We start from the raw sequence: 25,089 nt of genomic DNA on the forward strand, positions 1-25,089 counted from the left end.
AGGTGACCGCTGGCAGCAGCGGCACGGGAAGGCCTCCGGGCCGCGCGCCGGGAGCACATTTCCCCACAACAGGGGCCGTTATCAGCGGCAAATATTCGGAGCGGTCCCAGGGGGGGCCTCCAGCCCTTCCCCTCCACCTACCCCACCGCTCTCCCGCTCCGGCCCCACGTCAATGCCGCTGCAAAGGTGTCGGAACAATCGCCTGACAAAGAGCTATTTTTAGGGGCCGGGGCTTGGAGCGAGGATACAGCCCGGCCGCTGACAATGGGGGGAAGGGGGCCGGGCTTCCCCCGTGACCACTCGGCAGCAGAAGGACCTGTAAGATTTCCTCGATGACCCAGGCCCGTACAATACAAGGAAAGCGCGAGAGGGAGATACCCCCGCCAGGACGAGCTGCTCCTTTACCTAATGGGAGTGACCCGGGGTGAGGGGCTGCCAGGTTCGAGCCAGCGGCCTCCCATGGGGGAGACACCCACACCGGGGGGGAAGTGGGGTGAAGCCTGGCCGTGCTTCCATATGAAAGGGCACAGGGGTGCCTGTGGGGGTCAGCACAACCCCCTCCCCTCCAGGCTGGCTCACAGCTCCGAGCCAGAGCCTGGATGTGGTGGGATAGCAGTGACCAGCCCAGGGCTGTGTGTCCCCAGCCAGCCCCGTTCTGAGGGTCCCATGAGCCAGGGGGGCTCAGAGGAAGCAGCTGAGGGGTCAGGCTGAGCCCTGATGTGCTTCCCCCCCCAACGGGGTCCCCCCTGGCTCAGCCTGTGCCAGAGACGTCGGTGGGCCATCTGCTGTGACCAATCCTTGAGGGAAAAAACTAATGTCCTGGGCTGCATGGCAGGAAATTGGAGCTAAAAAGGTGAAAGACAGGGATGGAAGGTCATGGGGTGGCTGGAAGAGGTCAGGGCTCAGCCCGGCTGGTGGCAAAGTGGACATTGCAGAGGGACGAGCCCCTTCCATCAACTGCGGCACAGCTCCTGCACACCGGGGCCCGATCCTACCGCTCTGCAGCGACCCTGGGGGCCAGGGGGGCGAGGAAAGGGCCAGTGGCAAGGCCGTGGAAGGTGCACGTAAGATCCACGGAAGGGCCGTGGAAGGCCGTGGTAGGCCCGATCCTGGGGCCGCTCCGCAGGCCGCAGTCGCCCCCTGGCGGCGGCTCCCCGCTCGCAGCCCCGCGGAGGGCCCGGGCCCGGGCCGCCATCGGGCACGGCTGGGCCCCCCGCCGGTGCCGCGGGAGGCCGACACATCCCGCGCGGCCTCCCCGCGCCCCACGGGGACACACCAGGACACGGAGCCGGGACACCCCCCACTACCTCGCGGACTACAACTCCCATCACACCCCGCGGCGCGCTCCTCCTTCTCCTTCCTCCCGCCCCCTCCTCTGCGCACGCCCCCGCGGCGCGTGGCGGGGCCGCGCTGGGTTCCGTTTCCGGCGCGCCTCGCTCTGGTCCCTGCGGCGGCGGCCGAGCCTTGTGCCTCCGCCATATTGTCTGTGTGCGGCGGCGGCGGCGGCGGCGGCGGCCGCGCCAGGTACCGGCGACTCCCGCGCCCGTGCGGGGCCCCGCGGCGGCGGCGGGTGGAGGGGGCGGCGGGGGAGAGGCGCCTCCGCGCCTCCTGTGCTTCCCCCTCCCCGCCCCCCCCATCCTCCGCCGCGGGCGCGGTGTGGGGCCAGGGGGCCGCGGCCGCCCCTCAGCAGAGCGGGACCGCGACGGCGCTGAGGGGAGAGCGCGGGGAGCGGGGGGGCCCCGCGCGGCGGGGAGGGGTAGGGCCCGCCGCGTCCTGCCCGCAGAGGGGCTTCGAGCCCACGGGGGGAGCGGGCAGGGGCCACGGAGGGGCCGCCCTGCTGCCCCCCCGGCCCGGGCCGGGGCCGGCCCCGGCTGCGCGGGGAAGGGCAGGGCCTCGCGGGACCGGGGCCGTCCCCTCCCCCAGCGCTCCCGGCTCGCTCGTTCGGGCCGTGTAGGTGTTATTTACCTAAATTGCCCGGTTTCGCCTCTCCCCCGCCCTGCCCAGGGAAGCGGGGGGATGCGGAGGGGCAGAGAGAGGCCTGTTGGTGCTCACCGCCACCCCCGGCTGCGCGGGGACTCCGATCTGGGCCTTTCTGGGCGGAGGAGAAGGTCGTTCTCAGGGCTTCCCACGCCGGTGTCTCCTCTGGAAGCGGCGGTGGTCACTCTGGTCCCAGCTGTAATTTGGTTCATTGTGCCTTGGGGGCAGCGAGCTGCGTGTGGCTGTTGGTAAAATGCGCTTTGTAAGTGAGAGGTCAGATAAGATTATGGAACCCCGTGTGTGTCAGATCACTTTATTCTTTCTTAGTCAGGGCTTTGGATGAAACCAATAAAGTTTGGATTATGAACACTCAGGGGAAGAGGAGGGGCAGGCACTGATCTCTGCTCTCTGTGACCAGTGGCAGGACCCAGGGGATGGCATGGAGCTGTGTAAGGGAAGGGTTAGGGTGGATATCAGGGAAAGGTTCTTCCCCCAGAGGGTGGTTGGGCACTGAACAGGCTCCCCAGGGCAGTGGGCACAGCACCAAGGCTGCCAGAGCTCCAGGAGCGTTTGGACAAAGCTCTCAGGGACAGGGTGGGATTGTTGGGGTGTCCTGTGCAGGGCCGGGAGTTGGACTCAATTCTGGTGGGTCCCTTCCAACCCCGATACCCCCGAGAGGGGTCTGTGATGATTTGGGGTTTGTGCTGCTTAAACCTGACCCTGGGCTGGGGCCTTGGGGAGCTGCTCCCTCAGTGCCAGGCTGATGTGTCTGGAGGGGGCTGTGCCCTGTGCTCCACGTGTGCCCACCTTGGCTTCTCAGGGAAGCTCCGTGTGCTCCGCAGACAGCTTGGGAAGAGCCCCCAGAAGGACTCAGAGGTGCCTGGGCACAGCAGGAATCAAGTGGACACCCAGCAGTTCTTCTTGGGGCAGGGAGCGATTTATTGGTTCTCGGAAAGCACTTTCTTTTCAGAAACAGGATTGCTCAGTTTGGTGCTCGTTGGTCCTGCCAACAGACCAGGGTGCTGGGTGTGAGTCCCGGTGTGGATTCCAGGTGCAGCATCAGCAGGGGCAGAGGAGTTGCTTGGCCCTGTGTTGTTCCTGAGGGTGTGATGTACAAAAGGGTGAAGGTTGTGCTGGGAGAGGGGAGGCTCAGCTTGGGAAGACTCAAGGCAGGATTTGGGGGAAAGTGTGAAGCTTGATCAGTTCCTTGGTTAGTCCTAAAAACTAGGATTGGTTTCTGAATGTTCTGATTCCTACAGCACAGGGCCATGCTTGGGTAAAACATACCAAGAGTGGTCCATCCTCTGTGGAGGCTCTGGAAAATGAAAACTGGAATGGGAATGTCCAATCCCATGGACAGGGCAGGCAGCACTCTGCCCTCAGGGGATCCACCCATGCCTTGCAGCTGGAATCCCAGTTCTTTGGGTGCCTCCAGGCAGAGAGAGGCTTTTTGTAAAGGTCCAGACCTTTCCCTGAGCATGAAGAACGTAGATCTTTGGTGGTGGGCAGTGATCCTTCCCTTTCATCTTGGCAATGGGGAGAAATTTCCTTTATTTCACCTTTCTCTGGTGACTTATGGCAATACCTGGTAATATAATTTCTGTTGTTAGTGAAACCTGCTGTCCTCTCGTTCCCTCGTGGCTGGTGGTAGAGTTGGGTGTGCATGTCTTGCACTCAGACCAGGGAGTTTGGCCACTCACCTGCTGCCCTTGAGGAGCTGAAACAGAGTGGAGGAAGGGAACATCATGGGTTCATGGGTTGAAGGAAAATGAGGCTTGCTGGATGTTGGGAACATGGCTCTTTGCAAGAGGGATAGTAAAACTGGCAGTGAGTTCTAGCAAATGTGGAGGAAATTGGATCATGGAATGTTTTGTGACCTAGGGTTTGTGCAGGGACAGTTAATTGTTTGCTTGAAAAAAAGCTGGTGGGATGTGAGAATGCAGATGCAAAGCTGGGAGTGGGGATTGCTGGGGAAACTCTTGGTAAAACACCATTTCCTGAGGGTGAGACACAGAAAGACTTGAGTGTTTGATATTTGAGGCAGGTTGGGTGCATCGGTGTGGAATGGGTTGGAAGTGGAATATTGGATGCTGAAAGGTGGTTATAGATTTGTGGAGTTACAGAGAAAGAAACTATAAAAGGGACAGGGCCCCAACTTTTCCCAGTTTTATTAAATGGTGGATGTCCTCGCAGCTTCCACTTCAGTTCTTCTCCATTTTCTCCTTACAGAACTAATTTTCTCTTTTTGTCTTTCCTCGTGTCCTCTGAGGAATAAGGGAAAGGGAGGCAGGAGAAGGAAATGGGTGACATTGTGGTGGTGTGATTAATTTCATGTCACATTTCTGAAGAGGCAGGGATTTATTTCTGGGTTACCAGACCTGTCACCTCCACTGTTCCTCCATTATGGAATTGCTTACATTAAGGTATCTGTTTTAATAACTCCATGGATGAGATTGATGCCATCTTAGATCTTATTGTCTCTTTTTTTGAAAAAAAAACCTCCCAAATTTTAAAATCAAGAAGGACTGCTGTGACTCAGTCTGGCTGAAAACATTGATTGCAAGACAGATCTTGGATAATTTTTCTGAGCTTGGGTATCTCCTTCCAGGAGCTTCCAAGAGCTGACTTCCCTGGAATTTGCAGAATGTAATTGGAGAAAAGGAGTTCTCCTTTGGACCTAGAAAAACTGCTTGGAAGAGGAGGCTGCAGCTTTCTCAGCTGGTGTCAGTGCTGGGTCTGAAAGCAGAGGGATTTTCCAACCTGGCTTTTGAAACCCTTTGCCATCAAGGTGCCAAACTAACAGGTCCATAGGAAAGGTTGATGAGAGATGGGATTGTTGATGTGGTCGTGGGATCAGGGGTTCATGGGTATCTTCTGTTGGTCAGGTGTCAGCAGCAGAGGAGCAGCAACAGGAGCGTGACACGAGTCTCACCTGCTCCTGTGTTCACACTGCTCTGGGCAGTTTTATTCAAGCAAATGATTTCATTACCCATTTCATGCTGCTGCTTTGGGGAGGTGAAAAGCAGAAGGGGGGGCTTGGAGTTCTTTGTGGACTTGGTACCACCACAGACTCACACTTGGAAAGTTACAATTTCAATAATTCTAGTTTTGCACGGAGTTCATTTCTGAGAGTTACGTCCTTTTCACTGAGTTCTGATTTTTAAGGAATGTTACCCTGTGCAGGGAGGTGATTTCTAAAGCAGGCTGTCCAGCTGCTGTCCACGTAATGGCTGGCTCACATTATGGCAATTTATTAAACATGAATGGTGAATAAAATGTGTACTAGATGAAAGCAGAGAATAATTTTGAGTCAAGGCAGAACTTGGCTGCAGGTTTCCCATTGGATAGTCATGTCTCTGAGTGTTAACAGCAGTCCTAGAAAATTGGAAGTTATTCACTCCATTTTTGCAGAGAAGGAGGCTCTGCCCTTGCACCTTCTAGAACAACCAAAGGCTAAATTAGTCCTCTTTTAATTAAGCCAAGTGTAGGGAGAGTCCAGTGTGCTGTGCAGTGCAAACACAGAATTAACGTGCCAGAACTTGCTTTCCCTGGGTGGGAAAGGTCTTGCTGTGGTGGGAAAAGGTGCCCCCAGTTCCTCCTGCTTGTCCAGGGAGGCAAAATGGAGCCTCTCCCTGTTGTTGCCAAGGCCCTTGAAGGAGGCATTTTCTCTGAGCATCTTTGCACACGTGTGTGTGAGTTGTCAGAAAATCTTTATTTTTAGTGTTCTGAAAATGGATGAGCGTGGACGCGCACAACAGATTAATCTCCAGTGTAGGAAAGCAAGAGCTCCTGCAATGTTCCTCCTCTTCCAGGCTTTGTCACAGGTTTCTCTGCCTGTTACCAGTGTGCTGTTGAATTCCAGCCTTTCTTCCACACTTTTATTGTACTCCAGAAGGAAAAGGGAGGCTTTTTGCTCACTGTGCAGCATCCAGGTTCATTTCAGCTGAGTTTAAAAATAAAATTACAGGTTTTGGCACAGTGGCTTTGCTGGGGGGTTGGTTGCAGGGTGTGAAGGAGGATGCTGTGGGGTTGTTTGGCATGGCAGTGGTGAGTTCAGCATTTGTGTGCCCAAGGGCTACACTGGTGAGGTCACCAGGCTTCAGTTCATCTCCAAAACACTGGGGTGAAATATTAAAATCTTGGTTGGTACAGTCACATCACCTGCAGTGTCAAGAGCCAGCTCTGGGGTTTATACAGTTCTAACTGTATATAAAACTATATATATATATATATATATATATATCAGTTTATAAGCCCAGCACTGGGTACCTAGGGCATAATAGCTATTACACTGATTGCTGGAGTTTAATAGCTGTTTTTTCCTGTTTGATTTTTGGGGTGGTTGTAGCTGGGTTCATCTTGTGTTAATAATGATGAATTTTTAGAGGATTATGTCAGAACTTTACTTTCTGGCAGGGGTTTGCACCGGGTGGTTCTTGCTGAGCCTGCTGGATGCCAGCTGAGCAGTGGAGATGGTTTGTGGTGCGTTGCCTGCTCCATGGAACAGCTGATCACAGGGATTTCCTGAAGAAATAGTTACATGCAGTGTAACTGGTTTATCCTTTGGCTCTGGTAACTGTTCCTGCCTCTGGGAATTGCCTGGTCAGATCAGTTGGAACTGTATAGCTGTTGCACAGGTACAGGTCAGTTGTCTGAGTTCTGGCTAAATCCCTCTCTGTCCATGAACCAGAGTCAAATCAGCTGAACGGTTGGCCTGGCAGTGCTCTGTGCCTACTAATTAATGAGGAAAACAACTGTGTCACTTAGCAGCAATTAGGGAGGGAGAACTTTCCAGGGGACGCTGCCAGTGGAACCTGATGTCAGCTCTGAAGAGCCTGTAGTGGTGCTGAAACATTCCCCTTTGTGAGCCTTCAGGAGGAGTTCCCTGGCTGGGATCTCAGAAACGGTAGTTTTGGTAACTGGAATACTGTCTGAAGCTCCAGCAGTAGGAGCTTTAGTTTTGTTAGTGCTCTTGGAATAAAAAAGAATTGCTTCCCGTTGAAGTCTTTCTTTGGCTTTAGGGCAGGCCTGAAGGGATGTACGTCCAAAATAACTCGCCCACCTTTCCTGCACTCCCTGCTCGGCCTGAACTGTCGGGGTGGGGAAGAGGTGCCTGCAGAAGGCCTCTGTTTGGTGTGTGTACAGAGAGGTTAGTTTGGCAATTCCTGGTTACATTTACAGCCATTTTTGTTGGATTGTGCCAGGATTCCTCAGCCCTGGCAGTAAGGATGTCCGCTGTGTTTGTGGGAGGCTGGGAGCAGTGGCAGGAGCAGCCAGAGGTGCTGGGGCTTGAGTGTCTTGCTGGTGTCGCTGCCCACGGCCTCATCCAAGATCAGCCTTGGGTTTTTGTGTTAAGAAAAGCTTTCCCTTTGCTCCGTGTGCTGTGGACTAACTTAGCTCTGAAAATATTAGAGAGAGTCCAGGGGTTTGGAGGAGAGGAGTGGGGAGATAGGAGTTTTAAAGGTTGTCTGTTCTGGATAAAATCCCTTAGGAGATGGAGTGAGCAGCACTCCCATCACTGCTGCTGGAGGAAATCCCGGCTGTCCTGACCCAGGTCCGGGTGCTGTTGCCAACACTGACGCTTGGCAAAGGACAGTTGTCCAACCAGGCTGAGACAGTGGAGACCCGTAGAGGGTCTGTGAGAGCTCTGCTACAATTTAGCTGTTACAGGTCTGAACAAAAAGGAAGACAAAGCGTGACAGACCTTCTGCCAGGAGGGTGTGTGGGCACCAGAGCCACTGCCAGGGCATCCTGGAGGGTGACAGACGTGCGAGACGCTGCTCTCGGCATTGGGAAAGTGGGACAGTGAAGTTTTCCCCAAGACTGTGCAGGATGTTGTAAAACATGGAGTGACAGTGAAACTAAAACCATTCCGTGGTCGGTCCTGTGACTTCCATATAGATTGTGATCCTTGTTGCAAGGGATAATTTCTTCATTGGCAGGAACTGCGAGGAATTCAGGGGGGTGATCAGTCAAGCTGATGAAGGGAAGAGCCAATCTAAATTTTAGGATATTTCTAGTACAGAATTACTCCAAGATGTTCCTTCCAGTATAACTAAACCTGTCAACTGCTTTCCCTAGTGACTGGCCATGTCTTGTTTTGAATTAATCACAACTGTTCATGTTTCTTTTTTAAGGGAATGTTGAGGTCTTTGGATATCATGATTTGTTATTCCTCACAACCAGCTATTTAAAAGAAATCTGCAAAATAACTTTGGTGGAAAATGCAGTTAGAGTAGACTGTGCTGTTCCAAAACAATATCCAGGGAAAAGTTCAATTTCAAACCTTAGCTTTTTCTTTTGACTCACATTTAAAATCTGTGCTTCTGTTGATGATGTCCCTTTAGAAGGTGAATGATCTTCAGGAAAGGGTGTAGTGTCAGCTTTGTTAATCCAGGCTTGTTTCTATTTTAGCTATTAAATCATAGAAAAATATAGGTTGGAAGGGACTTCTGGAGGTCATCTCTTCCATGCTTGTATTGCTGCAGTTTCAGCATCATGAAAACACATAAATTGGGGTCTTTCGTGAGGTAAAGCATACTTTTTATTAAGTTGATTACTATTATTTCTTCTTTCAAAGGTAATCTGGGTGCTGACTGATGTTGGCTGCCACCAGGCTGTACTGTAGTATTTAGGCATGTCTTGATCTTTTAATTTCAGTGGTGTCTCTCCAGTAGTAGATGTTCTCCAAACTCTGAAGGAGCAAGTGCTCTTCCTTGGGAGGATTACAGGGCCACGTGGGCTTTGTGGAGGAAATCATCAGCAGTTTGATCTGATAATTGTAATGCTTCCTCACCCTAATAAATCACGTTACACGCTTGTGATTTCAGAGGCTGGGTTTCAGCCGTTTGCCATGAAAGGTAAACATCTTGCTTGCAGTTGCAGATAAAAGAAAGGAATAACCTTTTGATTCCAGACTCTGTACTGTAATTCTGCTCTTCTGCACTGACAGAGCTTTTCTTCTTTCACAACAAACCTGCTGCTGTCTCAGCCTGTTTACAGTCTTAGTCTGGCACAGTCGCCACCGTAATGAGCTTACGTGGGGAAAGTACAAGTGAGAGCGAGGTCTTAGACCTGTTTGGCCAATCTGTCCATCTCGCTTTTCTCCTCGAGAGGAAGGTGAACTTCTCTGGGACAGTCTGTCTGGAACTGGTAAAGTGATGGGAATGTTTTCTTGGCTCTTTGAGGTCGTCTTGGGACAATTCAGGTCCTGTCCTACTCCTCTGGGCTATGGGCTCACTGAAATCAAGTTCAGGTGGATCCTTGCTAATAAAACCAGGTTTCTGTGGTGTTGGACGTGGTTTGCTGGGTTCACTCCTCTCTATCTGGATGAACTTGGATCTTCCTGGCAATACACTGTTCACATGGAGGGCAGGTCATGCTGTGAGCAGCAGGGAAGCCCGTGTCAAGCCGTGCTTGTGTTCCTGGGTGCATTATTTATACTCCAAACCTTATCCACAAAGGTCATCACTTGGATAGCACTTGCAGGGTCCTCGGGACACCAGTCTTCTGGGAAGCTCTTGGCTTCCAGCTCACTGGGAGCCTGTGGGAGTGCTGTGTCATACTGGTGCAACTTCTTAGGTTTAAGGTTCTCAGCTTGAGAGAAGCTCGGTGCCAAAAACATTTCCATTTAAAAGGAGAAAAAAGATATTCCAGTATCTCAGTTATTCTTGACTAAAAAAAAAAAAAAAAAGGCAAATTTTACTAGAGGCTAAGTAGGTGTGCTTCTCAAACTAATCTACATGGATTTCTTAGCTGTGTTTTGTTGCTACTCGCTGTAAGTGGATGTGTCTGGAAGGACAGAGGGTGTAGGAAATTCCTGTGCCAATCAGAATAGGTGCTGGAAGTGTGGATCCTTCACAAGATATCAAATCCCTCATGGGGGCAGGGGTTGCCCTTGGAATTAGAGTGCATTTTAAGGATGATAGCATCCCTTTTTACAAATGAGGGAGTTTGTAACTGTGGTTTAAGTTAAAATGTTTTAAAAATCAGATTTAAAGTGAGCATTGAGAGGCTTTTTACCCTTTTGTTGAACTTTGGGCACAAAATATCTAATCTTGCCAAGCTGCTCAGGCAGCAGACTACTGCTCTGTGTCCTTGCACAGGGAAGCCTTTGCAGTGAATAGCATGTCAGACTGTAGCTGGGAGCTTTGTCTTCCTCTCTCTGTGACCTTTGGTATGTTTTCTGAAAGCTCATGGTTGTATTTCCTATTAAACACTTCTCTACCAGAGAAATTAGAATTTTTACATTGTGGTTTTCTGGAGATGCTGAGGGCTGCATTGGACATGGCAACCTGATCTAATCTCATCTGCTTTGACTAGATGATGTTCAGCAGTCTTTTCAATATAAATTATTCTATGATTCTGTCATTAATGCAGGAATTAATAAATGACAGCATTCTGTTTGGGTTTTGCAGAAATAGAACTCATCTTCTATAACAAGCTCAAGACAGTTCTCTAGGTGCAGTCACTGCTCATACTTAGATTTTCTGCCTGAAAAACTGGAAGCTCAACTGATGTTTGCATGTCAACACCTGTCCCCATTATCCATCCTTATTTGTGTCATTCCCTTCTGCCAAGGAACTTGGATCCACTGCAAAATGATCCCCCTCCAGGGGCAGTGGAAGCAAAATCTATACGAATTCCTTGGCAGTTTTGAGCAGAGTGAGTGAGCAGCTTTCAGACAGGGTAAGTTTATATATGTCTGTAACTTTGTTTGCTTCAAAATTAAATTATCTGTGCAGACTTTCTCCCCTTCCTGTATAAAGAACAGCAGACAATAATACCTACCCTCGTAAATAGACATTGTGTGCCATTCTTAGAAGATACAGTCGATGATTTCCTGAAAAAACCCTTCTCTGAGCAGCCAGTTACAATGTGCTGCTTGAGCTAGGCTAGAGCTACGTGACAAAAAATAGCCACTGTGAAATTTGATCTATCTTTAGATAATGTGATTGATTTTTCTTTCTTTTTTATTCTCTTTTTTTTTTTTTTTTCCCCTTGCTGAAACTGATCTTTCTCAGCTGGGTGAGCTGGAGCAGTCACATGTGCTTTATTGATACTGGGTTGTGCCTAAAAATTAAAATTGCTAAGTCATGTATAGGTTCAGTTAATTCCTACACAGGGAGTACTGGGCAGAGGAAATGAGCCAGTGCATCTTCTGCCAGAAGCACATGGGATGAGGAGAAACAAAACCACCGTGATTGAACTTTGAAATCTAACAAATTTCACTGTACCAGAGTGTTCTAGTAAACTTGCATGCTCTGGTAATGCCTGGGGACGTTTTTGGAATATACATCTAATTTCTGAGTGTCTGAGTCATGCCACATAAATGCTTTGAGGTCTTAGATGATTGCTGCCTCATCTTCTGAAAGTGTGTTTTGTTAGAGAACTAACATATTGTCCGGGAATAAACTTATCATATTTTTGGGAATACTTCATATTCTTCCATTAGCTGCACACCAGGGTGAAGTGCCCCCTCCTTACCCTCTTGATGGACTTTGGGGCAGAGTCATGTCCCTTTTTAACCTTGGGACTGGATTACTGCAACCCTGTCTACCTGGAGCTGCCTCCAGCACCACTGGTGTGTCAGTAGGTCAAAAACCAACCCAGCTGCTGAGGTCTGTCCCACCTGAGGAAGTTTTGTCCACGCCAGAGAGCTCTCATGGATGTTTCTGCCTCTGGATGCAGGACCAACTGCTGGTCAGGTTGTGTGACACAGTGAAGGACATCAGACCTGTGCCCCCAGGTCCTTCACCATCTTCACAGCCAGTGGTTCTTGCTGGGTCCTCCCAGCAGCTGAAGCACTGCAGACCTTGAATAAACAACAGGACACTGCCAGTAGAGCAGGATTTTGCTGCTTCTAGAATTTTCTTCTGGTCTGCATTGTCCTGATAGCCTGATAACTGCTCCGAGCAAATTTCTAGGTCTTTTCTCAATTAATTGCTGATTAATGGGGCTATTATTTCCTCCTGCAGTCTGTCAGTTGCCTGTTTTCTGTGAAAGGAGTAAGATTGGCATAGCAAATAAATACATTCATTTAGGTCATAGTGTTGCCCACTGATTGAGCCCATACACAGGGCTGTGGGTCCCTGCCATGTGCTACACACTAAACAGAGCCCTTCCATGCTCTGAGACAGCTCCCCTCCTAACAGAAGCTTTGCAAAAACCACATTATAAGGAGGAAGAATTGGAGGTGCATACCAAATGCTTCGGACAAGCAGATGCAAAGAAACATTTTCAGACTCTTGCAGCAGAATTTTTCTTTCGAGTTTGAGTAAAGCATCGTAATCCAGCACAGATGCTGCTGTCTTTTGGACAGTCAGATTTAATGCCTTGGCTGTAGAAAGTCGTGACTAAAAGGGGTTCCCCTCCCAGCAGAATTGGTTTGGTTACATGGGGTGGCACAAGATGGGGGAGAGATGAGATTGCAGCCTGCTGCTTTCGCTCTGGAGCTGAAAAGAAGGAGTCTGTCTGCAGATACAGAATTCATGGCATTTCTTTCCTTCTGGAAAGTTATCTCTGCAACCAGAAGTTGGAAACAACGTGCTGAAAGTTGCAAGATTGGAAGGGGCTTTGTTAGGGGGGCCAAGTGACCCGTCTTGTGTGAGAGAGAGCAGACAAATTGCTTCCAAGCTCTGACAAAGGATCCCAGGCCTGTGGCTGGGCTCCAGCCTCTCGTTCTGCAGCAGCTTTTAATGATTAACTTAAATACTTTTATAGTACCTTGAGAATTTAACCTCTCGTTCATATTCTCTCTGCAGGTGGAGGAATCTGAGGCCTTTCTCCTCCTCTCAGCGTTGCAGACCAGGGTCGCCTCTGATTTCACGTCTCGTCCTTTCCGCCTGCCAACCTGTCTGATATGTCGGGACCCGTGCCGAGCAGGGCCAGGGTTTACACGGATGTGAACACACACAGACCCCGCGAGTACTGGGACTATGAGTCGCACGTTGTTGAGTGGGGGTAAGTCAGTCTCTGGATGTCCCTGCCCTGGGATCAATCCCCGTGGATCTGGGTGCGTGGGGAGTTCAGGCGCCTGTGCTGCGTGAGGCTTTTTCCATGCTCCTTGGCTTTAGGATCACGGTGTTTCTTCAAAGAAGCATTTCTTATCAAACTTTTAAATCCTCAGCTGCACAGGAACAGCAGCTTCATTAAAAGTGTGAAGAATTTTTGCCAGGTAGTCAGGAGACATCCCCTTTCAGAGGGAAGAAAGTCTTCCTCTGAAACAATCAAACTAGCCCTGAGCACAGGGCTGAAAAGAAGTGAAAAGACTTTCAAACTGAAGTTGCTTCTGACTTGGATGAGTGAAGAGACTCTGCAGACTTAAATAGGTACATGCTATTTTGTGACTTGTTGCTCTCTACGAGTGACTGGAAAAGACACGGCTGCTTCTCTTTGAAGGAGGGAGGTGTCTAAATTGAGCTCATGACTAAACCCTCCCAGAATCAGACAGCAGTGGTGGCAGCTTCATAGCTCTGCATTCCTGCTGGGATGTGGAGGGCCCAGGCAGAGTTCAGCCCTCAGCTGTGCTGCAGTTCCCAGTTTCTGGAATGTACACAGTCGTCTGAGCATAAGTGCTTCTTTGTGCCTAGTCTGTTTTTAAACAGGCTAGCACATAAGTTTTTGCTGTCACTGGCTTTGTTGATTTTTAACAGTATTATACAAAGAAAAATGTAGCTTTCAAATATATAGAGAGACTGCGAGAAGAGATAGCTCGAGTTTGCTAATGCTGAAAAGATAGTTGGGCTTTCAGTCCGTAGTTTTGGATTGAATCTAATTTGGGCAAATAGAAGTTCCTTGTTTCTCTCCTAATTCCCTAGTCTGGAGAAGACACCAGTTAATCCCTTTTGTCTGGAAAGTGAGGCAGTGATTAAGTGTTAAGGAGCAGTTTGTACATTGTCATGGAAATGACTGAGCTCTTTGGAACTTTAACCTTTTCTCTCCACAGAAATCAAGATGACTACCAGCTAGTTCGAAAATTAGGCCGAGGCAAATACAGTGAAGTATTTGAAGCCATCAACATTACAAATAATGAAAAAGTAGTTGTTAAAATTCTCAAGGTGAGCTGGGGGTTGGGCAACAGATAAAATCTGTCTTGAGGCGATCAGGAGGCCAGAAAGGCCTGTTTGATGTTCTAAAAGTGAAATCCTTGAAGCCTGGCTTTGGAGTGTCATTCAGTGAAACAGGCCATCATTGCACTTGGTTATTAAGTCAGATCTCTGCCTGTAAGGAATTAGGCTCTGTCTTAAAGAAGCCCTCATGTGCAGCACGTTTTTACCTAGAGCCAAGCAAGGCTTCAACAGCTGACTACAAAATTCTCACCTTCTCTAAGTGCCAGTGCCCATGGCATGCTGTCGTGGGCATGGCCTTCTTTCAATGACTCTCCCAGTAGCCCGTGGACTTCTCATAGTTAAACATTTGCCACATGGCAGTTAAGAATTCTTGGAGTATCATAGAATCACAGAACTGTTCAGGTTGGAAAAGCCCTCTAAGATCATCAAGTACAACCATTGACCCAGCACTGCCAAGCCCACTACTAAACCGTGTCCCCAAGTGCCACATGTTCTTTTAAATACCTCCAGGGATCCCTCTACCACTGGAGCAGCCTGTTCCAGGGCTTGACAACCTTTTCCATGCAGAAATCTTTCCTGATATCCAACCTAAACCTCCCCTGGCAGAACTTGAGGCTGTTTCCTCTTGTCCTCTCACTTGTCCTATCAGATCATGTTCAGAGAGCTTTAAAAAAAAAAAAAATCTTCCTGCCTTTCCTTCACGTGAAACTGTTGTCTGTAGCTGTCAGGGTTGTACAGTTAGAAAGGAGACAGCAGATATTTGAGCCCTCCTTGGAGTGATGCATACTCAGGTTATATTACAAAGGCTCTGATGTATTTTGCTGATCTGCAGTCATCTGGGTGTTGAGCTATTAGCCTCACTTTACTGCAGTGCTTTATCTTACACTTTGGGTTTTTTATTCTTCAGCCTGTTAAAAAGAAGAAAATCAAGCGTGAAATCAAGATCTTAGAGAACTTGCGAGGCGGGCCCAATATAATCACCCTTGCAGATATAGTAAAAGATCCTGTGGTGAGTATGGGAGCAACTGAAAGGCTACTCTGGGGTTATGGGTGAAGTTGCTGTGTTTGACTTCAGCTCTGATCCGGGTTTTTGTTTATCCCTGCTCTTAAATCCTGCTTTTGAATTGACTAATAAGATCAGCTCTTCATCTGATAAACTTCTTTTAGAGGGCCCTTCCCCCACAGGTCCCTTCAGCTCCTCACTCTGTGAGGAAGAGATACCAGTGAGCTGAGAGAAGTTAATTCATTCTGCAAACAGTGCTGCCAGGGGCTGTGGGCTTTGGCTCTGCTTTCTCTGTCTGAGGAGAATCATAAATATGTCCCAGGCAGAGGGGTTTTGTACAGTTTTAGGAGAAAAAATTGTTTAATTAATGATCCTAAATGGAAACATATTATCTCAACTTAACATGGCTGAACACTTTTCTTTCTCTTTTAGTCTCGGACACCCGCTTTGGTTTTTGAACATGTAAACAACACAGACTTTAAGGTACAGTGTGGGATGTGAACTTCTCATTTTTTTCTGTTTGAAAGCCACTTGTTTTGTTTTTCGAGGGGAAAGTCAAATACACAGATCAGGCAGGCTATTTAATCGTTTCCTTCCAGCATAGGAACTGTGTTTAAAGGTAAATACAGTTGGGATAGAAGTTTGTAATTAGTCCTTCAGTACCATTTTGCCACAGAAGTTAAAAGGTGAGAATTCAGATTCCAAGTGGTATTTAAACTTGGGAGCAAATGAATCTCCTACTGTGTGGCCCATCAGTGCCTGTCTTGTGGAAGCATTTTGCTTTTATGTGTACAACTCTTTATTGAAACCACTTTAAATCTGAACAGCTGTTTCTGTGGCCTTTCATACTCCTGGGAATAGGGATTTAAATGTTTCTTTGCTGTTTCTGTGGCCTTTTATACTTCTGGGAGTAGGGATTTAAATGTTTCTTTGTCCACTTCCTACTGACCCACCTCAGGAGAAGAAAGGTAGTGCAGTGCCATTAGGAATAGCTATTTAATGCTGCAGAGCACCCTCAGTCTTCTTGTTACCCAGAGTGCAGGCATGGCCCATGCTGGTACTGGAAAGTGGAGGTAGCCAGTGACAGGGACCAGAATGTTCTGTCTGAGCAGAGCTGGGAGTAAACTGTGTGTGGGATTTGTAAGGGGAGAGAAACAGACTGATCAGAGGTGGGTGTGGGATCAGAGTAACTTGGGAAACTTTAACTAGTCCTTCAAATGGGTTTGGAGAACCACAGCAGCCCAGGGCAGGGCTGGGTTGTTCTGGTTTGGCAGGGATGTGATGGGGTTTTTTGGGTGTTGAATACTGATATGATGTGTTTGTGTCCCACAGCAATTATACCAGACATTAACAGATTATGATATTCGATTCTACATGTATGAGATTTTGAAGGTAAGTTGGTGTTTTGCTGGTTTGCTGTTTATTTCTAGGATTTGATCTCAGCTAATCCTGTAGAGATGGTTCTCATGTCACTGATCATAGTGACATATCACTAAGGGAAGGGAAGAGAGCCTATGAAAGAATGGGGCAGAAAAATGTCAACTCAGTATTGATTTTTTTTTTCAGCCTTGTTTCTGCAACAAATGCTAGGCTTTTTTTTGCTTTTTTTTTTTTTTTTGAGGCTAGCAGAGCCTTTCAGTACACTGAGATAGCTTAAGGTCCTGAATCAGAAGTACATGTAGCCTCTGAAAACAGACAACTGTAAGCTCTTGCTGGCTGGGTTTGTGCTCTAATGTAATGTGAGTCAACTGTCTTTGTCCATTCTTCTGAAACAAGTAATTTTTCCTTAGGAGTCTGGAAAAGGGGGCCTTGTTTGATCAATAGTGCCTAGTAACTATGCTCTTAGGGACTCTGAAATTCCATTTTTTAGGAGGAAGCACACGAAGTGAAGTCTTGTGTTGCTGGGACCTCCCTTTGAAAGGGGGCTCTGTGATCAGTGAGTCTAGTCCAGGATGTAACGCTGGACAGTCTAATTACAGTTGGTGTATGTGCAAATACTCCTGAATGTGGTTGAACTCGAGAGGTCCTTGTGACCCCAGTGTCTGTTTCTTTGTCCCCTGCAGGCTCTAGATTACTGCCATAGCATGGGAATCATGCACAGAGATGTCAAACCTCACAACGTCATGATTGACCATGAGCACAGAAAGGTAGTGTGGGGTGGCTGGGGGATGGGGGGGTCCTGCTTTTCTCTTGGCAGGCTGGGATCCCTTTTGGGTACTCCTGTGTAGTGGTATTAACAGACCCCTTCAAAGGGCACTGCGCTTCCCTTGCGTGGAGAACTGTAAAATGAGATTCTGTATGCTGCTTTTTGAAGCTTTTATGGGGTCACATGTACAGACAGGGTTGCAAGGAGAGGTATTTTATTTAGACTGGTTGGTGATATGGGTTTGGGGAGAATACATAACCAGATACTCTGATCAAAGGAATTGAAAGTAGAAGACTTGTAAATTAACTTCAGACTAAGCTCACCTGCAGTGTTATTCAGCCACTGGAGAGCTGGAGCACCCCTTGACCCTCTTTTCTTTGTTTTCTACCATTTCTAGCTTAGACTAATAGACTGGGGTTTGGCTGAATTCTATCACCCTGGCCAAGAGTACAATGTCAGAGTGGCTTCCAGATATTTCAAAGGACCTGAACTCCTTGTAGATTATCAGGTAAGAATTACCAGGACTTCTCGCTGACTTTTGTATGGAAAGTCTGTGCCATTTCAAGGTAACAAACCCAAAATTCAGATGTCTAGAGAGTTGAAGCTAAAGTCTGTTCCAAAATGTGTGGCAGAAAGCAGCCATAAAATTAAAGAAATTCTGAGTTAAAGAAACTAATAGGTAGTCTGAGGACCTGAGGAAGAGCTGCAGAACTATCATCATGGATCTTGGAATACAAATGCTGAATATTTTTTTAGCAAGGCTGTGTTTGCAGTAAGGTACAGGAATGAAACAAAGCCCCTGTGGGAACAGCGAGTACTGCATGAACTTCTAAATTAAGCTATAAAAGCATCCCCATATCTGATGGCAGATTGCATTATGGAAATCACAGTGTTCCTGGTGACTTTCAGACTGTACTGGTTCTGAAAAAAGACACATCCTCACCTGCCTGTGGACCTTGGGGAGGCCACGCCCTTTGTTGCTTGTTGTGATCCTTACCTTCCCCACACACACTTCTTGATGGTCCATAACATTGGAGCCTGCAGTGAAAACAGAAAAAGGCACTGATCTTTAATATCCTGGTGGACAGGGATGGAACTAGGATACCTGCTGTCCTGCTAATTGTTGTATCCCAGTTTGAGTAACTGGAACACTGAGCTGAACAGTGTTTAGGGATCAAGATACATGAAGATAGTTCAGTCTGTTTCCAGCATAATGTGGCCACGTTTGTATCACTGGAGGGAGGGGGGGGACCCTGTTAGTTTTGGAAGTCTTTTCTGCTTGATTCATTAGAAATTGAATTGTCCTTCTGGTTTTGTACAGATGTATGATTACAGTCTGGATATGTGGAGCTTGGGTTGCATGTTGGCTAGTATGATATTCCGAAAGGAACCATTTTTCCATGGCCATGACAACTATGATCAGGTGAGAGCTGGTCATGTACAATCTCTGTTCTCTTAGCACCATGAAGATTTCCTGCTTAGGCTTCTGTCAAGTGATCTGGAGAAGGATTTAAGCATTTCTCTAATGGCTTCTTTGCTCAGTTTGAAGCCACATTCCTTTTCTCAAGTGTGCAAGATTATGTAACCAATTAAATGGAAATGGATTTATAGAGCTTTGTACTTAGGGGCTCCTCAGTAGGTGTCTGGGAAAAGCTGTAACAATAGTTACATTACAGCTGGTGTGTTCTGGTACACAGATTGACTATTCCTGAGGTTATGTGGAAAGCCCCTGCCACTATCCACCTTCCCCCCTCTCTGTATAGAAACTGAATTTGGTGCAGGTTTATAATCAAGATTCTGAAATCCTTGATGTGTTGCCTGTAAGTCAGAATATTTATACTTAAACCTTTACCACATGCTCTGCATGTGACTAACATGCAAATATTCCAGAACAGAGACCTTTTATTCTCAGACCTCCATTCTGGGGCTCTCTGGAGTGGTGCTTCACCCTTCACATGCAAGAGCCAGAGTTTCTGCTTTTTTGACCAGTTATTCTTGCCTTTGCCTCTCTTGGTTTTGAATGTTTTCTTGCTACAAAGGGAGTTAGCATTGCAAAGTCTCAGGCTCTAGAGATTTTAGGGTATGTGGCTTCCTCCTGGCTGCCTTGGGGTACTGAGCTCTGGCTGTGAGTGGAGGCACAATCCTGATGCTGGGGACTGTGTGTGGCTGGGGAAACCAGAGCCACAGGATGACCCAGTGGCTGCTGGTTCAGACCACTGAGACCAGGTTCAAGCTTCCAAGGGAATGTGCTGCTGTATCTTCACATGGGCTCCAGCATTATCATCCCCTCACAGTAGTGACTTATTTTTCTATTTGTTCCCAGCTGGTGAGGATAGCCAAGGTGCTGGGGACAGAAGATCTGTATGACTACATTGACAAATACAACATTGAGCTGGATCCACGTTTCAATGACATCTTGGGCAGGTGAGCCAATGTCTGGAGTCTCTTTGGTAGATCTGGACACAGTTACAGCTTTGTCAACAGACCTTGAAGCAAACAAGGTCTGGGGAGAAACCAGAGCCAGAATTCTGGAGAATTGTCACTCTGTGCCTTTGGTCCCTTTTGCCAGTGCTTCCCATAGTCCTTTATATGGAAATGGACCTGAGGAAAGATTTTTAAATGTCATCCAGGCAATAAAGGAACTGCTGGAGCAGAAAGCATGAAGGGCAAATGCTTTACAGTCTGGGGGGAACAAACAGTGCTGTTTCTCAGCATTACACCACGGAAAATCAGGTGCTACTTCAGGTGGCATTTACATATTCTTTTTCCCTTCATAGAGTTACTTTGTGTGATACTTAAACTAAAGGAACCAGTGTTGGGGGCGTAAGAGAAGAGCAGAACCTGGAATTTTAGGCCTGTAATCCATTCTGAATGAATCCTGCTGCTGTGCAGGGGCTGTGGTGGCCACTTTGGCTGTGCCGAGGCTGTGGTGGCCACAGTGGGTGTGCTGGGGGCCACGGCAGCTCTGCCACCGCGTGGAGACTCAGTGCACTGCTGCTTCATGTTCCAGAACGCCTCAGCCCTGCGGCTGCTGCACCAGCCTTCTCGGGGACGGACATCTGCCACAGTTCCTGCTCCTTAAAAGAGTGAATTTTGGCATGGCTGTCCCCTGCCCGGCCTGATTTGGGTCTTTTTTCCCCACAGACACTCCCGTAAGCGATGGGAGCGCTTCGTTCACAGCGAGAACCAGCACCTGGTGAGTCCAGAAGCTCTGGATTTCTTAGACAAGCTGTTGCGATACGATCACCAGTCACGACTCACAGCGAGAGAAGCCATGGAACACCCCTACTTCTGTGAGTATCAGCTGCCCCTGGGAAGTCTCTGTTCCCATGGGTTGTGCAGATGGGAACTGAGGACAGCAACAATAATAAGCCTGGTCTCTGCTGTGGAGCTGAGGCTGCTGGTCTCTGGGGTGGGTAAAATAGGCCACTGCCACCTACACCAGCCAAGGAACCAGTGTTAGATACCTGTGTTGAGCCCATGAATCATCAGGTGATATCAGGGAAGGTCACCTAAATGATGTGATTTGTAGCTGCTCTCAGCAGGTGTGCATGGATTCCAATGTTTTGATAAACCCAGAGATGTCTGGCTTGTTGAGAAACAGGCTTTTTAACTCCTTTTGTTGTTAAATTGTTTAGCCACTGGTATATTCAGGTCTTAGGTTTGCAAGCAAAAATGTAACTTTCACTGGTAAATGTTTTTAAATGTTTGCTGGTTTTCACAAATATTGATATTTAAGGGTTTGAAACAGCTGTAACAATGCAAAATGTCAGCATTTGCTCAGGTGTGGGGTTTTTTTCTTGCTGCTAAAAGAACCCCTGTAATTAACAAACTGCAGATCTGTGTTACACCTGTGGGAAATATTCCAGTGAAATGTTTTGCAGGTATGAGCATTAGTAAAGCCAAAAACTTGGAATGTGAGAGTTGAATGAACAGGCAATTATGTGTCCACATAGAGATACAGGTAGTGCTGAGCTCAGCATGAGGAAAGGGAAAATTTGGGATTCCCTTGTCTGACACAGGAGGCCTGGGAGGCAGGAAGGGGTTGTCCCTGTTCAGGTGAGAGCATGAAAAGTAAAAAGTTAGTAAGTTGGGATCATCTCACAGAAGACAACAAGCTCCAGGGACACTCCTGACAGCTCACAGGCTGCTGTGGGATGTGTATAGAGACACATGATTGTAATTAGTGATAATCTATCTGCTTGCTACACCCATGATCTGGGGTTTGCTTTCTGCAATTACACAGTTGCTTAGCACAGAAAACACACCAAACTTCATCTTAATTCCCTTCAGGTTTTCCTGTCAAGCAATCCTGCTGACCCCCAAATCACATTTAGGTGGCTTTCCCTGATGTGACACGACCTTGGTGCCTTCTGAGTGCTTCCCACTGGAAATGGTGTAAAACTTCTGAGTCCTGGTAGATGGTGGTTGATGTGTCAGGACTGGCTGAGCACAGAGGCCACGGGCAGTCTGTGCACCTCAGCAGCTCTTTGGCAACACAGCACCTAAGGGCAGTGTGCTCTTCCTAGATCCCATTGTGAAAGACCAGGCTCGGATGGGCTCGTCCAACATGCCGGGTGGCAGCACTCCTGTCAGCAGTGCGAGCATGATGTCAGGTCAGTCCTGCTCTCAGCTCTTCTTGGTGACTGGTGTGGTAAAGAGGCATTTGTGTGTGCTGGGTGGGTGTGAGGATCCAGGAGGGTGAGTTCTGCAGGTGGGGCATCGGGTCATCCCCTGGGACTGGAGACAAGGGCAAGGAAGGCTGCAAAGAAGTGGGTGGGAGAGCAAGATAAATAAGGCCTCGGGCAGCCTGACCTGCTTTTCTGGTCTCGTTTTAAAAAGTGCTTTGCAGTTGGATTTTCTGGCAGCAGTTTGAAGGACAGTGCACTGGAACAGGCTGCCCAGAGAAGCTGTGGCTGTCCCATCCCTCGGAAGTGTTCAAGGCCAGGTTGGATGGGGCTTGGAGCAACCTTGTGTGTCCCTGCCCATGACAGGGGATTGACACAAGATGAGCTTTAAGGTCACTTCCAACCCAAACCATTCTGGGATCCTGCCACTCTTCTGCCCATTAGTGACTCTTCAGTCAGCCCTTCTCAGAGGCCACAGAGAACTGTGACAGACCTTTAATCTCAGCTTACCTTGGCAGCTCTGAAAACATAACTGACCTGCAAAGCTACCACTTGGTTTCAGAAGCTGAGCTGTCCTGGGTGGCGACGCGCTGCTTTCACTCTAATTCCTGCTCCCCTGTCTCTCTTCCAGGGATTTCTTCAGTGCCAACACCTTCACCCCTTGGACCTCTAGCAGGCTCACCCGTCATCTCTGCCACCACCACCCTGGGGATGCCGGTTCCAGCTGCTGCAGGCGCCCAGCAGTAGTGACGGGCTCTGTCTCCTGCTGCCTGAGCTGAGTCAGGTGGGGAAGAGGTTTCCCCCTCCACCTCTCCTCAGGACGCAGCTCGTGCCTGGCAGGGGAAGGGAGGGGATGAACGCTTTGGAGACACCGTGTCTGAACTGTTGCTTGTGGATTTATAGTAGTTCAGTCATTATATACAAAATTATTATAGGCTGATTTTTCTTTTTTTACTTGAACTTTTCGTAACTCAGGGGATTCCCTGAAAATACCTACAGATGGAATATTTCTTGGACAGTTTTTCTTCCCCACCCCACCCCACCCCTCCCAAAAAAAAAGAAAAAAGTACTCTTCATTTAATAACAAATGAATCAACAGCATTTCCAAGCTCTTGCATCCTGCTGGAAATCTCTTCTCTTCACGTTCCCACCATTATTCCTCCATGAGCCTACACCTTGGGGGATTGTGCTCTTCTCCAGAGTCTACCAAACCAAGTCTTCGTGAGGCAGGGGAGGGGGATTCTTAAAGTACCACTCACTTTAACCCCGTGTCCTGCATATGTCCCAGCCAGGGTACACTGAGGAGACAATTCCAGTAGGGAGAGGTGGGATAAGCTTAAAAGGAATAAGTGCAGATAATGTCCAAAACCCTAATTGGATTGGATAATGTCTCCTTAGGAGCCAACCAGAATGCCAACTCACCCCTTGCATGTAATTTTAGTCTTAAAAATGAGGTTACTGATCCAATTGGAGTCTTTGCCACCTCCTGAGACAGGTGCTCCTGTAGAGTAAAGCCCTACTCTGATCAGCCCCTTTCTCACAGGAGGGTTCTTCCTGCCGTTGCTTGGGTTGGATCTCTGGAATTAGTTTGTTATTGGGTATATTGTTTTTAAATTGTTTCTATAGGTTTCGAGCTGGTGGCTACTTAAAGCTGGAAAAAAAAAAAAAATCAGACTGCGCCAAGTCCGATCCCACATCTTCACCCACCATCCCCTCCCTCACGTGCCATGTGGTGAGAATACCAGTTACCTCACAGTCTTGTAAATATGCACTGAGAGGAAGGAGCAAGCAGACGTTAACTTAAACTGAAATGGTAGATCAGTAATTGTGGACAAATATTATCATTGACAACGGAAAAAGCACCCTTGTTACAGCCCTGCTACCCCTTGCTGTGTATATATACTTTGTCCTTCATATGTGAAAGATCCAGTGTTGGAATTCTTTGGTGTAAATAAACATTTGGTTTTATTTATCGAGGTTAGATTTAAGTTCCCTGTGTAGAGGCCTCCCTGGGTGGTGGTGCACTGACACAGGAGTGGTGACAGCCACTGTCCCTGTCACACACAGGGGGAGCAGCACAGAGGAGCCTCACACAGATGTCACAAGCCAAAGTATCTCCTGGGAGAAGGATCTTTTGCCATAAAACCAGAAAAGCCTCCTCTTCTGTCTCACCCCTGATGGTGGGGCATTGAGATGATGAACCAGTTTTTTTGAGTGTGTTGCCATTCACTGGATTTCAGTGAGTTTGTTTTCAGTCACCTGATGTTTGTGGGACTCAGTTGGCGAGGCTGTAGGGGCAGTGTCACCAGTCATTCTGGGTGACCTCCCATCCCAAAGCCATTGCAGCAGTTGTTACCCTGGGCATTGGCAGCTCTTCCCAGTCCTCAGCACGTGCTGATGCCTTGGCTTGTGTCTTGCTTGTCCCCAGCACCTGTCCCTCCTCTGTTCTTTGGGAGTCATGACCACACACTTCCACATTGCTCAGTTAATTTTAGGATGGAACATGTGGGCTGGATTAAACCGACTCCTGGGACATAAAACACAGCCCCCTTCTGTGAGGATTGCTGGCAGGGACACGAGGTACACCAGGGTAGCTTTCTCCTCCGTAACGCCATCCAGTGGAAATACATTGTACTCAAGTCTTTTATATCCTAAAATTATGTGAAAGTTGGACCATGTTGACTGTTACCTCAATGTGCTGTAACATAAAAGCACCACGTATGACAAAATACAGCTTGTTTGTGCCAGGTTGTGACCTGCACAGGACATTTAACCAAGTGCTTCTGTTATTCCAAGCGAGGGAGGTTTGCACCAGGATGAGGCGGATGGAAGAGGAGACTGCAAGGGGATGATGCTCCCCAAGGCCTGTCAGCCCTGGCACATGGAAGCTTGTGTGTGGAATGAGCTTTCTGGGTGTGACAAGCCCTTACACGAAGTGCCAGGAGTGCTCCCACGCTGCCGGTGCCCCGAGGGAATTCAGGGGGGTTACAGGTATTTTTGATGGGGCAGCAGCAGCCCCTGGGTGCCGCACCACTGTGGCTGTGTTACGCACCCGGGACAACGCTGGGAATTCATCCGTTCCGGGGGCATTTCGGGGTGTTTTTTTTCCTTTGTTTCTCCGTTTTGTTTCTTCCTCGTTTCTGTTTCGAACAATCCCCGGACGCGCCGCGTGCGGGCACGTGCAGGCTGCGCCCTCCCTTCCGCGCATGCGCGGCCACCCCTCCGCCCCGCGCGACCCGCCTGGAGGCGCCGCGCCTGCGCAGT

The 25,089-nt window shown here is 48.4% G+C and overlaps 1 protein-coding gene across 1 annotated transcript; it reads left to right on the plus strand.

Annotated features, from left to right (window-relative positions):
• Nucleotides 1-1,401: 1,401 nt before the first annotated feature.
• On the plus strand, nt 1,402-23,801 carry CSNK2A1 (casein kinase 2 alpha 1). Its single transcript, XM_027645838.1, has 13 exons — nt 1,402-1,524; nt 12,741-12,939; nt 13,925-14,036; nt 14,956-15,057; nt 15,484-15,534; nt 16,384-16,443; nt 17,115-17,198; nt 17,595-17,705; nt 18,519-18,620; nt 19,521-19,621; nt 20,342-20,490; nt 21,727-21,813; nt 22,457-23,801. Exons 2-13 carry the CDS (start codon nt 12,839-12,841, stop codon nt 22,570-22,572), a joined length of 1,176 nt encoding a protein of 391 aa, XP_027501639.1. The 5' UTR covers nt 1,402-1,524; nt 12,741-12,838; the 3' UTR covers nt 22,573-23,801.
• Nucleotides 23,802-25,089: the final 1,288 nt, after the last annotated feature.

This window comes from Corapipo altera, unplaced genomic scaffold, assembly GCF_003945725.1.
Source record: "Corapipo altera isolate COAL_440 unplaced genomic scaffold, ASM394572v1 64, whole genome shotgun sequence".
NCBI classification, from domain to species: domain Eukaryota; kingdom Metazoa; phylum Chordata; class Aves; order Passeriformes; family Pipridae; genus Corapipo; species Corapipo altera.

Excerpts from the sequence above, each read along its gene's own strand:
- CSNK2A1 (XM_027645838.1), top strand. The coding sequence starts at position 12,839 with ATGTCGGGACCCGTGCCGAGCAGGGCCAGGGTTTACACGGATGTGAAC. Across the intron at positions 15,058-15,483 it reads ATATAGTAAAAGATCCTGTG|TCTCGGACACCCGCTTTGGT; the intron begins GTGAGTATGGGA and ends TTTCTCTTTTAG. Across the intron at positions 15,535-16,383 it reads TAAACAACACAGACTTTAAG|CAATTATACCAGACATTAAC; the intron begins GTACAGTGTGGG and ends TGTGTCCCACAG.